At 40.7% G+C, this 16,756-nt stretch overlaps 2 protein-coding genes across 5 annotated transcripts in view; one reads left to right on the top strand and one right to left on the bottom strand.

Moving 5' to 3' along the window:
- Window positions 1–16,756, bottom strand: part of TXNRD1 (thioredoxin reductase 1) — a 71,470-nt gene that overhangs the window by 28,948 nt on the left and 25,766 nt on the right. For all 4 annotated transcript variants that reach the window (XM_027107401.1, XM_027107402.1, XM_027107403.1 and 1 more), the window contains 2 exons: window positions 3,479–3,621; window positions 2,952–3,067 (listed from right to left, as the gene is read on the bottom strand). In XM_027107401.1, coding sequence (XP_026963202.1) covers window positions 2,952–3,067; window positions 3,479–3,621 — 259 coding nt within the window. The remainder of the gene's footprint in view (window positions 1–2,951; window positions 3,068–3,478; window positions 3,622–16,756) is intronic.
- LOC113620925 (kelch-like protein 15) lies at window positions 9,136–15,823 on the top strand. The gene is given in 2 exon segments (XM_027107399.1): window positions 9,136–10,602; window positions 10,605–15,823. Coding segments are annotated over 2 exon segments (1,776 nt in total). The 5' UTR covers window positions 9,136–9,935; the 3' UTR covers window positions 11,714–15,823.

Genomic DNA, 16,756 nt, shown 5'->3' with positions numbered 1-16,756 from the left:
TGTAGGGGGACCAGGTTCGATCCCTGGTCAGGGAACTAGATCCCGCATGCTGCATCTAAAAGATCCCACATGCAGCAACTAAGACCCAGCACAGCCAAATAAATAAATATTAAAAAAAAAAAAAAGAGTGGGGAGAGGGGTGGGGAAAACTTTCAACATATGGGTTTTATAATATGAAAACCAACTATAAAAAGACACTAATGAAAGAAATTAAAGATGATACAAATAGATGGAGAGATAGACCATGTTCTTGGATTGGAAGAATCAACATTGTGAAAATGACTCTACTACCCAAAGCAATCTATAGATTCAATGCAATCCCTATCAAACTACCACTGGCATTTTTCACAGAACTAGAACAAAAAATTTCGCAATTTGTATGGAAACACAAAAGACCCCGAATAGCCAAGCAATCTTGAGAATGAAAAAAGGAGCTGAAGGAATCAGGCTCCCTGACTTCAGACTATACTACAAAGCTACAGTAATCAAGACAGTGTGGTCCTGGCACAAAAATAGAAAGATAGATCAATGGAACAGGATAGAAAGCCCAGAGATAAATCCACGCACATATGGACACCTTATCTTTGATAAAGGTGGCAGGAATGTACAGTGGAGAAAGGACAGCCTCTTCAATAAGTGGTGCTGGGAAAACTGGACAGGTACATGTAAAAGTAGGAGATTAGATCACTCCCTAACACCATACACAAAAATAAGCTCAAAATGGATTAAAGACCTAAATGTAAGGCCAGAAACTATCAAACTCTTAGAGGAAAACATAGGCAGAACACTCTATGACATAAATCACAGCAAGATCCTTTCTGACCCACCTCCTAGAGTAATGGAAATAAAAAAACAAAAATAAACAAATGGGACCTAATGAAACTTCAAAGCTTTTGCACAGCGAAGGAAACCATAAACAAGACCAAAAGACAACCCTCAGAATGGGAGAAAAAATTTGCAAATGAAGCAACTGACAAAGGATTAATCTCCAAAATTTACAAGCAGCTCATGCAGCTCAATAACAAAAAAACAAACAACCCAATCCAAAAATGGGCAGAAGACCTAAATAGACATTTCTCCAAAGAAGATATACAGACTGCCAACAAACACATGAAAGAATGCTCAACATCACTAATCATTAGAGAAATGCAAATCAAAACTACAATGAGATATCATCTCATACCAGTCAGAATGGCCATCATCAAAAAATCTAGAAACAATAAATGCTGGAGAGGGTGTGGAGAAAAGGGAACACTCTTGCACTGCTAGTGGGAATGTGAATTGGTTCAGCCACTATGGAGAACAGTATGGAGGTTCCTTAAAAAACTACAAATAGAACTACCATATGACCCAGCCATCCCACTACTGGGCATATACCCTGAGAAAACCATAATTCAAAAAGAGTCATGTACCAAAATGTTCATTGCAGCTCTATTTACAATAGCCCGGAGATGGAAACAACCTAAGTGCCCATCATCGGATGAATGGATAAAGAAGATGTGGCACATATATACAATGGAATATTACTCAGCCATAAAAAGAAACGAAATTGAGCTATTTGTAATGAGGTGGATAGACCTAGAGTCTGCCATACAGAGTGAAGTAAGTCAGAAAGAGAAAGCAAATACCGTATGCTAACACATATATATGGAATTTAAGGAAAAAAAAATGTCATGAAGAACCTAGGGGTAAGGCAGGAATAAAGATGCAGACCTACTAGAGAAAGGACTTGAGGTTATGGGGAGGGGGAAGGGTGAGCTGTGACAGGGCGAGAGAGAGTCATGGACATATACACACTAACAAACGTAGTAAGGTAGATAGCTAGTGGGAAGCAGCCGCATGGCACAGGGATATTGGCTCGGTGCTTTGTGACAGCCTGGAGGGGTGGGATAGGGAGGGTGGGAGGGAGGGAGACGCAAGAGGGAAGACATATGGGAACATATGTATATGTATAACTGATTCACTTTGTTATAAAGCAGAAACTAACACACCATTGTAAAGCAATTATACCCCAATAAAGATGTTAAAAAAAAAAAAAAGTAAAACCTGACAGAATCTTCTAGCAGAATGAGGAAGATACAAGACATAAGAGATCATAAAAGCATTGTTGGGAGATGAGTTTTTTAAAATATGAGAAGGGAGCCCATCCAAGACAGCAATGACAAGAGTTCTCATCTGAGCTGCCCCCGATGAGGCTCAAAGGATAAACTCCTATTACAAAAGAAAAAAAAAGCCTGAAAAAAAAAAAAAAAAAAAAAAAGCCTGAAAACAAGTAATTTATAACACCATCAGAAAACCAGAAAGTCCTGGGCAAAAAGCATCCAAGAAGACATACTTATCAACAATGTCTTAATGACTTCATAATTCAAAACTCCTGAACAATAATGTCACCATTATTATCACTTGATGGACAAAAATAAACCACACAGCAAAACCTTCCTGCTTGACTCACTGATTTCAGAAGGTCCCTCTACACTGACAACGCAACCATACAAATGGCAAAGGAGTAAGGAAAAACTAGGATCTGAGAAACCTAAATGGCCTGCTATCCTCTAATTTTTTTAGCATCTACATAAAGGTAATATATGATTCTAGTTTTGGAAAAACAAAAACGTATCTATCAATTATTTTATAAAATGTGAATATCCATCTGGTTTTATATAGTATACACGTATAACATATACTCACACAAATATAAATTTCAAATATAAATATTGTAAGCATGTATCTATATGTTAGCAGCGATATTAACTCTTGGTGATAAGATGACCAATGTTTATAGTTCTGAATTTTAGTGTTCTCTGGTTTAAAATAGTTTTTCCTTTCTCCTTTTCCTAATTCCCTGTCCCTCTGGACAAAAATGTGGTGGAAAAACTAAGTTTCAGGAAAAGGATTAAATGGGTTTGAAGAAAAAGCAAAAATCCCCTTTTCTCCCTGCAATTTGTCCTTACCTGCTGATGCAGTATTCTTTGTCACCAGGGATGCCCAAATAACGTGGCCTTTCACCAGTGGCAATGAGAAATCTCTCTGCAGAATAAATCTTCTCTTTGCCTTTGTTGTTTGTTGCCTACGAAGGAACCAATATATCAATTCTTAATAAATTATTATCCTTTAGAATTGTAAACGTTATAATTAAAAAGGCTGTTATACCACATTGCCCAATTTGATCTTCATAAAAATTTGCTAATGCAGTAAGAAAGAGATACTAAGACTCTGAGTAGTTAAGGGATCGCTCAAAGTCCCAATGCTAGGAAGCGACAGAGCCAAGACTCAAATCCAGCTAATGTGGCCCCAAATCCAGATTACCCTTTACTACACCACAAGAGAAAGTCCCTAAGAAGTAATTGCAAAATCACCAAACTGGACGGTCTGGGTCACAGTGGCCATCATTTTTTAGGATAATCACCTTCTCTTTTCCTCCCCCAACAAAAGCTTAAAAACACACCAAAAACAGCTACATACACTGTCACATGGTTACCTTAATCCTATGAGGCCCAACAAACTGCCCGTATGCGTTCTCATAGGTGACCTTTTTCTCCCGCAGAGCCACACGGTAGCCCCAGTTCAGAGAGCCAATGTGATTCTGGACAGCTTCTGTCATTCTCTCCCAGTCATGTTTCACTGCACGAGAGAGTAAGACAAAATGTTTAGCTTTTCTGCTGCCACCTGGTAAATATCATTTCCCGGTAACTATTTAGTCTAAAAGGGCAAGTCCTTCATTTCAAGCACATAAACAATCTTTTCAACTATTTTTCCCTTTTAGAAAACTACCAGACAATTAAATAGTGCAGAATCTCTGGCAGTTCTTAAGACTAAAATAACCATACCGAAAGCTTTTTCTTCTTTATCTAGGGGGATAAATGGGAATTGGGAATTGTACCTTGGACTGTGAACACTGACTGCTGGGGTAACAAGGTACTTAGGTTCTTGAGAACCTAAGATTCCTAAGATTCTGAATGTGTAACAATCTCTAAGAGATTCTGGTGTAGCCAGATTTGGAGTTACCAAACTGGTTAACAGTGTCTAGACCAGGGGGCTGGCAAATTAAGGCCCCACCAGTCAAATTCAGCCAATCACCTTTTCTGTAAATAAAGCTTTACTGAAATCCAGCCACGATCATTTATTTCCGTATTGTCCAGGGCTGCCTTCATGCAACAACTGCAGAGGTGAGCAGTTGTGACATAAGCCAGATGGCCCACAAAGCCTAAAATATTTACTATCTGGCCCTTTACAGAAAAAGTTTGGAGTTTTAAAATTCTACCATAAAATGAATCCTTTGAGCCAAGGCACTAATATAATATTGAATTTCAATGGATAAAAATCAATCCTGTCATTCATTCATTACTAACTTCAACAATGATGATGAAAAAAAAAAAGATACGGGTAAAATATACTCGGGTGGTAGAAGAAGGCAGGTTCTGGGGAAGCTGTGGTTTGGAAGGAAGGAGAAGAGAATCAACATGCATTGAAAGCCTCTGTCACAGAAATGAGCATCTGAGTCTTAGAGTCAGGGCTAAGTAGCTTGGTCAGGCAGGAAGCGATGCAATCAATTCTATGAGTACCAGTGGCCAGCCGCTGGAAGTAGGAATGACAGCACAAAAATTGGCTTGTGGCCTCCCAGAGCACAGATTATAAAGATTCAATTAATAGAACCATAAAATGTCAGAACTGGAGCAAACCTTCAGAGATCAGTTCAGCTGGGGAGAAAAAAAAAGGGACCTTGGAGGCCATGTGGTCATGAGGCCAGGAGGATTACGTGCTGGGGCGTGAGGGATTCTGCAGGGAGCCTCAACCAGCCTGTCCATCCGGTGTCCGTCCACCACCACTATAAAAAGCGGAGGCAGGGGCTTCCCTGGTGGCGCAGTGGTTGAGGGTCCGCCTGCCGATGCAGGGGACACGGGTTCGTGCCCCGGTCCGAGAGGATCCCACATGCCACGGAGCAGCTAGGCCCGTGAGCCATGGACGCTGGGCCTGTGTGTCCGGAGTCTGTGCTCCGCAACGGGAGAGGCCACAACAGTGAGAGGCCCACGTACCGGAAAAAAAAAAAAAAAAAAAAGAGGAGGCAGGACTCACTGTTTCCCCACCAGGAATGGAACAGAACAGTGTAACTCACTCCCACTTGCCAATCAACTAGCTGCAACAATTATCAACATTTTACCAATCTCATTACATATACGTCTTTTTACTAAAATATTTTAAGCAAATCCCAGACATCATTTTTGGTGGTGGCTTTGGCTATCACTGTGAATTAGGGATGCCCAAGGGCCAGTGATGCTATCCTCCGCTACAGTTCCTTACAATTAGGAACTGTCCAGTGCAATGTGCCAATAAAGCCCCAGGGAGAAACAACAGATCAAAGGCCAGATTAATTTCTGAAACTTTACAGTGGTAGAAGCACTAAGTGGATTCTACTCTGCTAATCCTACAGGAGATACCATATTCTAAAAGAAGACATAGCTGGGACTAAATAATAGTACCAATAAATTATTTCAACGACAGAAATTCAGATTCAATGATCAGACCTAATTCAACCTTAATTCTGTTGTTAAAGCCTTCCTTTGTAACTGTCAGGCCCCACCTGATTTCCAAACTCCTTAAACCCCCTTTCTCTACCAAAGTTCCTTCATCCTCTGGTACAGTAGGCAGGCACCAATCTCTAGTGTGGTTATGCTCAGGCAGAAGAAATTTAAAAACTGCAGCCTACTAGTGGTTAAGAATCCGCCTGCCAGGGACTTCCCTGGTGGCACAGTGGTTGGGAGTCTGCCTGCCAGTGCAGGGGACACGGGTTCAAGCCCTGGTCCAGGAAGATCTCACATGCCACGGAGAAACAAAGCCTGTGCGCCCCAACTACTGAGCCTGTGGCTCTAGAGCCCGAGAGCCACAGCTAGTGAAGCCCGCGCACCTAGAGCCCGTGCTCCACAAGAAAGAGAAGCCACCGCAATGAGAAGCCTGCACACCACAACGAAGTGCAGCCCCCGCTCGCCGCAACTAGAGAAAGCCCGCAAGCACCAACAAAGACCCAACGCGGCCAAAAATAAACAAATTAATTAATTAATTAAAAAAAATAAAAGCTGCAGCTCATCAGTTTAGGATTCAGCACCAAGGTCCTCCACCTGCTCCTATGGTCCTGGGTCTTGCATTCCATTCTGGGAACTGAGTTTCTGTCTTATAAAATCCAAATTCCTACTTTACATCCTGCCGGTAGTAAATGGATCCTTGTTGGACTGATTACATGCCCAGAACCCCAGTTCTCTAGGGCTGCCCTGCCTTCCAGTAATGCCCCAAGTCCACTGCCTTCCTGCATTCCCAAATACCACCTGGATGCTCCCCAACCGCACTCAGCCCATCCACTGGCATGGCCCAGCATTTCCCCTAGGCCTCCTGACTCTGCTGCTTGGTCTACCAGCTGTAATCCAACACTGAGCCTCTGCGATGCGGGTTCTAGCTGGCGAGGCAGGACCTGTATTTCACCTGGGTGTGCCCTTACGCCAACCTCAGCAACTGGGTCTTAAAGCCAACTCTCGGATGCCCCGGATCCGCCCCCCTCCTACTGTACACCCCTGGGTTCGACAATACTAATCAAACTACTAGCATCCTTACATCTTCGCCTCACCTGCTCACTTGCACCTCAAAGTCCCTGAAGGGGCACAAATTCCTTCCAGTATATACACAGGGAAATGAAGGATGGGTGACCTGCCCAGGGCCACACATAAACTCATGGCAGCACAGACATGTATGTGAACCCTCAGGTGTGTGGTAGGAGAATACGTACATCCAGAAATTCTGCAAGCCCCCAACTGCAAACCAATGACCTTGCTTTCTCTGGGATCCTAAAACTTCACAATCCTTAATTTTTTAAAGGCACACTTAATTCCTGAGCACAAGAGAACTCAAACATATAAATCTGAAAAAAATATGAAGCCAGTAAATCTTTCAGAAAGTTCCGATTCATCCAGTTTACATGACTGAGCTCACATAATTCTTTTCTCGGCACAGTCTCAGCTTGGAGCTTTTAGGAAAAGAGCAGATCACAGGCTGAGTCCTGGATATGTCACCCCCCCCGCCCCAACCCCATCACCAGGCAGATTCAGCTGTGCTGCCTGGTCCAGGTCCAAAGGGCCCTTCCTCCTTCACCACGCTCAGAACTATTTGCAGTGTCAGAGAGGGCAGTCTTCCAAGAAAACGGGAGTGCTGTTCTTTGGTCCAGGACATGAGATTAGATGTGTTTCTTTCTGAAAAATGCAAAATAAGCCTTCATGCTTCACCTCTTGGGAACACGGACCAGCAGCCTCTAGGGGTTTCTCATTTGAAAAATACACCTCCAAGTTTCCTTCTTCCTCGAAGATCTAATGACGAAGTGATGTTTGTCTAAATCCACTGTATTCTTCACCACAAGCGTTTTAGCACAAAAGGAGGGAGGCAACAACTGCTCCCCCAGTTGGTGGGCTCCCTCTCCCTTGGTGTTGGCCCCGGCAGGCACAGCAGGCCACTCCCGTGACGCCCAGCTCTGGTTCCCACAACCAGGCCACAGCCTGCTCCTGAGGCTTAATGAGAAAAGCTGAAGATGACAGTAAGTGAACCACCAGGCTTCCATTTAGGAAGAGTGAGGGGATTTAAACAGTAGGCACAGCTCTTCAAACAGCTCGCGTCAAAGACTCTGGGATTGCTGCTGCTGACAAAGGCATACAAGGGTGGGAGGTATACAAAGTTATATGCTTCTACCTTAAAATCTGGAAAAGGGGAAGAAACACCAAAGAGCTAACTAAAACTGTTAAATTAGTGGAATAAATAATTTCTGTAGGGATAGAAAAATAACGTAACTTTGATTTGGTTCAAGTTTTAAAACCCCACGGAATTCAGGAGCTTCTGCTGGCTTTAATGTGCAGATCTGGACTGTGCTGGTAGTGGCTTCTTTATTGCCTCGTCTTTGTACACTTATTAGTTCCTCATCATATAATTTAGAAATAAGTTCAACATAAATAAGTAAAGGAGTTACTATTGCTACGTGACAGCTACCTATATATTCTGTTGCTGGAAAGAAGGTTCGTCAATTCCTCAAGTTATATTTTACCACCCACCTGATTACTGAATTTATTAGAATTATACTTTGTTGACCCTGTTAATAAAATTCATTTGGCACACGCCTATACTTATCTCTTAAAGATTCTAAAGACCCATTATATGTACTTTCCTACATTTCTAACCACACTAAGTATTCTGTTCCACCTACTTCATTTTTCATAAGAGTTGACAGTTTTGAAGCTAACATCCACTACTTCTACATACCAATTTGAGTACTAGACCTTATATGAATGAATAACATTTTCATGACTCTGAGTTATAGCTCTCCAGAACTGTTACTGATTGAGATTTAAGGGCCAGTGGCATTCACTATGAAGAAGACACTATATGGAAATTATTACAGCACAGATCAAAATTTGCTTGGAACAACCTTATTTTTCCCAATAAATACTAGACTTTTTCAGATTAGTATTCTTGTTACATGTCCTTCTCTTTAAGCGGGAAATAAACTGTTCAAATATACAACTTCCTGTAAGATCCACAAATGTTTCCTACAACCCATTAAACAAAGAGCCAAGAAAAGTGCTTGGCGGAGTCTGCTCCAATCTACTGACGCTCTGAACAGGGAAGAGTTACAAGAAGCAAGTCCAGGAGGAAGGGACAGAAACTAACATTCACTGAGTGGCAAGTATTTTAATCACACTGTTGAATTTAATCCTCACCACACAGGTAGTACACAGCAGAGTCAGCACTAGTGCCCAAGTCTGTCTACGCTAACAACCTACACTTTAATGGGGCAAAGGAAGGATCTTAACCCTAGGTGCTCTGGGGAAAGAAGTCTCACTGAGAATACTGGTAAAAAGAGTATGTGTGGAATGATGGGGCTGAGACGGATCACAGATCTTATGAGAGTGGTTAGAAAATAAAATGAGTGGTTCTTAGGTTTTCCTCCCAAAGACCCAGAGGAGTATGGCCTACAGACCACATATAGAACTTGCCCCTTTTGGGGGGACCATGGTGAGGAGAGGTAAACACAGAGCCATGTCAAAAGCTCTGAAAGTACCTGCCACTACAACAGCTCCTAAAACTTTGGTCCTACAGAGGAATTGCCACTGAAGCCACGAGGGCTTAAAGAACACCACTTGTGTACACTCCATCTGCTGTGAAGTCAGTAAGGCTTCAGTCTAAACCTTAGTGCTGCCAATTTCTCAGCTATGACATGGGCGCACTACCCCACCCCCTAGAGCTTCAGTCTCCTCGTCTGCCAAATGGAACAATGGGATCTCCCTCCAGGGACAGCAGGTTTACATATGTACTGGAATAAGATGGAATGGAGAGAGAAGCCCAGAGACGCCGTCGTCGACGTCGCCAGTGCCTGCACCTCTGCTGCTGCCCGCGACCCCCCAGCCCTTCTCTCTGCCCAAGGTCCCGAGTCAGCCCTACCGCCGACCCCCGCCGGGTGCTGCGAGGCCCCTGGTGTTGGCAAGGCCGGGCCCGGCCCCGACGCCGCTCCGCCTCGCGCAGATCCCGACTGTCTCGAATCGCGTCTCAGTGCTGTCTTCTTTCCCAGGACTGGTTTCGTGGGGGCCGCAGGCGCGCAGACTCGCCCCCCGCTGGAGCGGCCCCTTATAGACGTTCGAGGAGCCAGCTGAGTGCCGTCCCGGGGCCCGACCGCCCACCGTCCGGCCCGCTTATTCCTGATGCAGACTGCCGTCCACTAGAGGCTGGACGGACCCCCGAGCTTCCAGGGTATGGATTGTGAACAAGTTGGTTTTGTTTCACATGTTCATTTACAGCGCTTTTGTGTTCTACCTTTCCAAAATGAAAGTATATAGCTTTTGGATTAATGGAGTGCTGATAAAAATTATGATATTAATTTCATCTTGTGCATACTTTGCTGTGTTAGGTGATTCATGGCAGGGGACGTGGAAGGATTCTGTTTCTCCATCCATGACACCAGGGTCTCTGCTGGGTTCAGAGCACTGTATGAGGAGGGATTGCTTCTTGATGTCACTCTGGTTATTGAAGATCATCAGTTCCAGGCCCATAAAGCACTCTTGGCCACCCAGAGTGATTACTTCAGAATTATGTTTACCGCAGATATGAGGGAGCGAGATCAGGACAAAATTCATTTAAAAGGTCTAACTGCTACTGGTTTCAGCCACGTCCTTCAGTTTATGTATTATGGAACTATAGAACTGAGTATGAGTACTGTTCATGATATTCTTCAGGCTGCCATGTATGTTCAACTTAGAGAAGTGGTGAAGTTCTGCTGCTCTTTTCTATTAGCAAAAATCTGCTTAGAAAACTGTGCAGAAATTATGAGACTCTTAGATGATTTCGGTGTAAACATCGAGGGAGTCAGGGAGAAGTTGGACGCCTTTCTGCTAGACAACTTCGTACCACTCATGTCCAGGCCTGACTTCCTGTCTTATCTGAGCTTTGAGAAGCTCATGTCTTACTTGGATAATGATCATCTGAGCAGGTTCCCAGAGACAGAGCTGTACGAGGCTGTGCAGTCTTGGCTGTGGCATGATAGAAGACGCTGGAGACATACCGATACCATCATTCAGAACATCAGGTTAAGACATCAGAATTTTATAGATACTCCCGACAGCTGCGCTATGAAGTTGACCAAGCCTTGAATTACTTTCAGAACGTTCACCAGCAGCCTCTGTTGGACATGAAATCAAGCCGCATCCGCTCTGCCAAACCCCAAACTACAGTATTCCGAGGCATGACTGGACATAGCATGGTTAACAGTAAAATACTTCTCTTAAAGAAACCAAGAGTCTGGTGGGAACTGGAGGGCCCACAAGTACCTCTGCGTCCGGACTGCCTTGCTATCGTGAATAACTTCGTGTTCTTGTTGGGTGGGGAAGAACTGGGCCCAGACGGCAAATTCCATGCTTCTTCCAAAGTGTTCAGGTATGATCCGAGACAAAACTCTTGGCTCCGGATGGCAGACATGTCTGTACCACGTTCAGAATTTGCAGTTGGTGTTACTGGAAAGTTTATTTATGCTGTAGCAGGCAGAACCAGAGATGAGACTTTCTATTCAACAGAGAGATATGATATCACCAATGATAAATGGGAATTTGTGGATCCTTATCCAGTTAACAAGTATGGACATGAGGGGACAGTGCTCAATAACAAGTTGTTTATCACTGGTGGAATCACCTCATCTTCCACCTCCAAACAAGTGTGCGTGTTTGACCCCAGTAAAGAAGGGACCATAGAACAGCGGACAAGGAGAACTCAAGTAGTTACCAACTGTTGGGAGAATAAGAGCAAAATGAATTACGCTAGATGTTTTCACAAGATGATTTCTTACAACGGCAAGCTTTATGTCTTCGGTGGTGTCTGTGTGATCTTGAGGGCCTCTTTTGAGTCTCAGGGATGCCCTTCCACAGAAGTGTACAACCCAGAGACTGATCAGTGGACCATCTTGGCGTCCATGCCAATTGGTAGAAGTGGCCATGGTGTGACTGTGCTGGACAAACAGATAATGGTTCTTGGAGGCCTTTGCTACAATGGTCATTACAGCGATTCTATTCTCACTTTTGATCCGGATGAAAACAAATGGAAGGAAGATGAGTACCCGCGGTTGCCCTGCAAGCTGGATGGTTTACAAGTATGCAACCTACATTTTCCAGAATATATACTGGACGAGGTCAGACGTTGCAACTAATGGCATTTTTCTCCCTTCAATAAAGCCAAACAAAAAATTTGTTTGCGACAAAGTAGTTAATTAAAAAACATAAAGAAGAACCCCACTAGTTTTACTATCAAAGCCATTGGTCTAATACATGAAAATGTTTTCATTCTGTTCTCGCATCCTTTTTATTCTTTTTAGTGGTCTCAAATTCATGCAATAAGTCAATTCTAAGCACTAGCTCTTGAAACTACTTCCAGAAGCAGTTTAATAGAACGATTCACTTATCTGGGAAGTTGATGTTATGCTTTAAACATTTCTTTCAAATGTCAGTGTAGGAGTCAGGCGTCTTCTAAGAGAAGACCTGATAAGTGTCACTGGATGTAATTTCAGTTCCTATCTCTATCTGAAATCTTTCTGAACATTTATTTCGGTGTATTGCAGTCTGTTAGACTTTTTGATTTTATTTTTTAAGTTTAAAACTCTTGACCTTTTTGCATGGCTTTTTGCTGAAAATGCAAAAATATAAATTTTCTACAAATTTAACTTTTTTATATTCAGAACACTATTTCTAAGCTGCCTTCTCTTATCTGCATTGTGTTAGTGAAAGCATAGCCACACTTGCTTACATCTTATGAATATATAAGGCACATCCCCTTTTATGCGTGGTTAGGATTCTATATTTTTAAGCTAGTGCACTTGCACACACGGTTTGCCATACTTGTTGTATTCTAGATGTAACGTCTTTTCATGTATTAACATTTTTAGAAAGTTAAAATAACTGGAGTCCTCGTTTGGTATCAGAGTAGCCTATCTTCAGTCCATACTGATTCAGTAATACTCAAACTCCTTATATTCCTGAAACATGTATGGTTTTATGAAAACTAACATTTTATGTTTTATTTTCAAAAGTAAACGTTAGTGTTGCTTATCAATGTATGTCTTCTTTTTGAAAATGTTTTTCTTTGCAGTCTGTTTAATGTTACCCTGTTTTTAGTGAGCATCGGAGTGGTATATGGCAAGCCCTGGCCCTGCAGCGTGCAAGCACTTTTAAAGAGAATTTAGGTAATACCAGAGTCCTAAATAAAGGCCCCTTAAAAGTAAGTGCAACTCCCATTCTTTACATTCAATAAGGCTGCTGCATCTGTTATTGAATGGAAAGTAGCAACTTGTGGACAATTTGAGCTCAGTTTTGACTTAGAGGTAAGGAATAGAATTATAATCTTAACTGGTCGTATCTACTTGTTTATTTAGTACAAAATATTTAGTGGCACTGGGGATGAAAGCCCTCAGCTTTTGTTTTATTTACTGAAAGCTACTAGCATGAGAGACAGTAACCTCAAAGTTCAGAATGGATCAAGAATAACTGTTTAAAAGCATTTATAATAAGTGTTTTAGGATTAGCCGCACCTTTCAACTCTTTAAACTCGAAGAAAAAGCATATAGTTGTCAAAATTAAGCAAGAATAACCAGGGAGTGGATCATCCAAACTGATGCCATTTTCTTCTGAGTAGACTCTATATATGATACAGACTAGATCTACACTGGCAGAACTTGCCAGATCTTAGGATATTGGTGCAATATTGCAATGCCTTCTATATGGCTGTTGTGTAAATTTTCTAGTTTTACTTTTTTTTTTTTTTTGCTGCTGCCGCCACTGAATATAAAATGGAAGAGTGAAATCATGGAAATGTGAAGACTTGTTTCATTTTTGCAATTAAAATAGACAACTATGAAAAAAACCTGATTTTAAAACTCTACAACTGGAGGCTAGAAACAGTCAGGTACGTAAGTAGTTTTTTAAAAAGTGAAACATTGGGATTGGCTTTAGAAATCAACTTAATATTCTTTTGTATATGAGACTTCAATTTTTATTAAGTGGTCCTATCATTTACTTTCAGTTTCTAAAAACGAAATTCAGTATCCTGTTTCCCATGGTAATATGGGTAAAAGTCTTTTTCTACATCTTAAAAATCATTTTTAGTCATTTTACTTTTGAAAACTAGGAGTTAGATTAGCCGTTTAATTCTTTTTCTAATGTATTAGTTGGCTTAGTGTTTTATATGTGTGCCGTCTTGCTTTAAAGAAAATAACAGTAACGTCTTCATTATTTTCCTCATTGTTGTCTTTTGCTGGAAAAGACAGAGACAGGGAACCCCATCAGGCTTTTACACTCCAGTGGTGGTTCTCTTTAATTGCTTAGATATGACTTCGTAGTCCTAGTTAAAGAAAGATCTGGGCAAACAATTGAATATTCTTGGTCTTCATTGTAAAAACACAAGGCCAAGATCAAAGTTCATGTTTTGGAAAATTTGTGAAATCTTTTAACTTGAACTAACTCTGGGTTTAGCTTCACACGTAAGTCATGTCTGACCTGATGTCAGCTGTAATCAGTTTTGAGCTTTAAGAATAGTTGTTATTGCTTGGGTTCTGAATGTATGAGAAAACTCTTCTGTTTATATGTAGTGCTAATTTAGCTTATTTTAAATCCATGATTAACTTACATTCCCTTTTTAAATTATGGTTTAATTGCTGAAAGAGATTTATTTTTGTTATACTAAACTATGGAAAATTTTTTCATAGAATTTTTTTCAAGTTTATTTTTTGTGTGCTTCATTTGGAACCATTTTTGTTTATATACATTATATGTGCTCAAAATAGTTTTTTTTTAATTCAGTAAGATTTAAAACTATACAGTGTAATTGCTGTGATCTTTGTGTGTTAATTTTCACTTTACATTTTAAATGCCAGACTTTACAAAAATAGCTGATTTTTGTTAATTGCATCTTAATTAGAAACGTTTGTTCTCTTCCATGTCTTTGACCTTCTAAGTTTTTATTTTAATCTGCTTAAAGAAAATCCTTGCACTACAACCTTTTCATAAAATTCAAGATTCTCACGTTGAAGGTTTTGTATTGGAAGAAATACTACTGGTTTTTAAAAAGTAAAGCTTAATTAATAGAATTATTAGCTTTTCTTGAGACAGCTTTCTCTGTGTCCTCATTACTCTGTGTGAGTGTTACTATAATTTGTGAAATATTGACTGAGCCCTTCACTTATCTTTTCTAAAGCAGCACCTCTGGACACCTCATTCTGGGAAGCCTGCTCGAGTCATAGTAAAGGACACACATTTGTGTGGGGAGAAGTGGTAAAAATGGTTTCCTCTTGATTACATGAAACTAAGCTTTAAAATATTTTATAACAAATTATTTGAGCTACATTATCTAAACATGTCAAACGTTCAGTGGGACTATTTTTATATATGTATATGTGGTTGTAGGTCATAACATTTCAGTTTATAATATAAATTGTTATTTCAGTTTATAAGCTATCTCTCAGAAAAGACTAGCTCTTTTGAGAATACGTAATTTAAAATTTTAGACTGAAGTAAAACAACATAGATAATAGTGTAAATTAGATATAAATGAGGGCTATGTGGCAGTAAAACTGCTCGTGCCATTTTTCCTGTTTGCCTATTATACATTTTTTTTTGTACTCTGAACATTTTTAGGGATCATACATTCTATCAGATTAGAGTTGGTTTGGGGATAAATATCTTCTAAAAAGAGATTTATCTTAAAAATGAAAGTTCTGAAAAACTAGTTTATCAAGAGTTTATAAAGTCAAATATTCAATAGACATAGACTGGAATAGGTAAACTCATGGAAGTCGTTTCCTTTCAGTATACCAGTATAACTTCAATATTACACGAGTAACATTGAGAGAATGCTGTCAGCTTTGTTTGTTCCTCCTTAATGTTCTTAGATTTTCTTTTTACATCTTTGGGAACAACTACATTAAAAACCTTATTAATCAGTATATCAGTAAGGATTAGGTGTTTGCTTTCTGAAGGAATGTTCCAGTGAGGTGATCAGAGAGGTTATTTTCTATCTAACTTGTATATGCCCTATACCCCTTGGGCACATTTTGTCTATAGAAAAAATATTTTGACCTTTAGGTACATTTTGGGCCAGTAGTCAAATAATCCTAGGGCCGATTTAAAAATCTTAGAATAATTTAAGGTTTGCCTTTTATACCTGTTTTGGAAGTCTTTACATTTTTGTCAGGTAATTTTTCCCAAGCCGTGAATATAATCTATTCAAAACATGTTTATGCTATCCATTCTGTTTTTAAATTGAAAAAAAATGTTAAAAGTGTTTATGAAGAAAAGTTTAAATAAAATATTTTTAATCTTAAAAAAAAAAGATGGAATGGAGAATAAAGAGGAAAATGAGATGATCTGACTTTAATCACGACTCCTGTCCTGCAGGACCTCGATGAATCCATAAGGCTGGCAGGAGGCTGAGGTGGGTAGTGGGGAAAGATGGTAGCTTCCTTTCTGCTACAGCTATGGTCTTTATCTCCTCTCCCCATTTTCTTCCCGCTACTATCCCAACAATCACAAAACATCTGTTCCAACTTGCCCTCAGCACAACTGTGCAGCTCCCTAAGCTGGTCCACATTCCTCCTCCTACCCTTGTTCCAAACCACCCAGGGTGTTCAGCCCACAGCAAATGTCCTCGTTTATGTTCCCCACATGCTCCCTACTCTAGAGGTGCCAGGGTATTTACTATTCTTCAAATATGTACCTCGTTCCTTCACTGTCTAAATGAACTGACCTTCCCCTCCTCTGCTGGCTGTCAAGGACACAACATCTAAAAAGTCATCTCCAGTCACCTCTTAAATCATTTACCGATCCCACCTCTGGGCTCCCAGGGTACTTAGTTGGTACATCAATGATAACAAAACCTGTGTACCTACAGATTTGTGTTATTTATCTTTATAAATATTTGTGTATTTCCCCAGCAGAGACTCAAGTACAAAGAACAAGCACTCGATAGTAATATTATATAACTTCACTAGTACGATTTCTAAAAAGTCTACTAAAAAGTCTAATACATTAACTGAAGAGAGACTCTGTTGTTAACTGGGTAGTACATTGACAGTAGGCTCCCAGGAAGGCAAAGAGTGGATTAACAGCAGACTCAGTTGGGCATTCAGACACGGGAGTAAATAACTTGGGAGGTGGCGGGGAGGGTAGAGGTGAAAAACAGAGGTGGACCATCAGCAGATGAAGTG

The sequence above is a fragment of the Aethalodelphis obliquidens genome, unplaced genomic scaffold (assembly GCF_003676395.1).
Source record: "Aethalodelphis obliquidens isolate GAN/ISIS:26980383/991018 unplaced genomic scaffold, ASM367639v1 scaffold8, whole genome shotgun sequence".
In the NCBI taxonomy this organism is placed as follows: Eukaryota; Metazoa; Chordata; class Mammalia; order Artiodactyla; family Delphinidae; genus Aethalodelphis; species Aethalodelphis obliquidens.
Note: the sequence above shows the minus strand (reverse complement) of the source record. Positions and strands in the feature narration are given on the sequence as shown.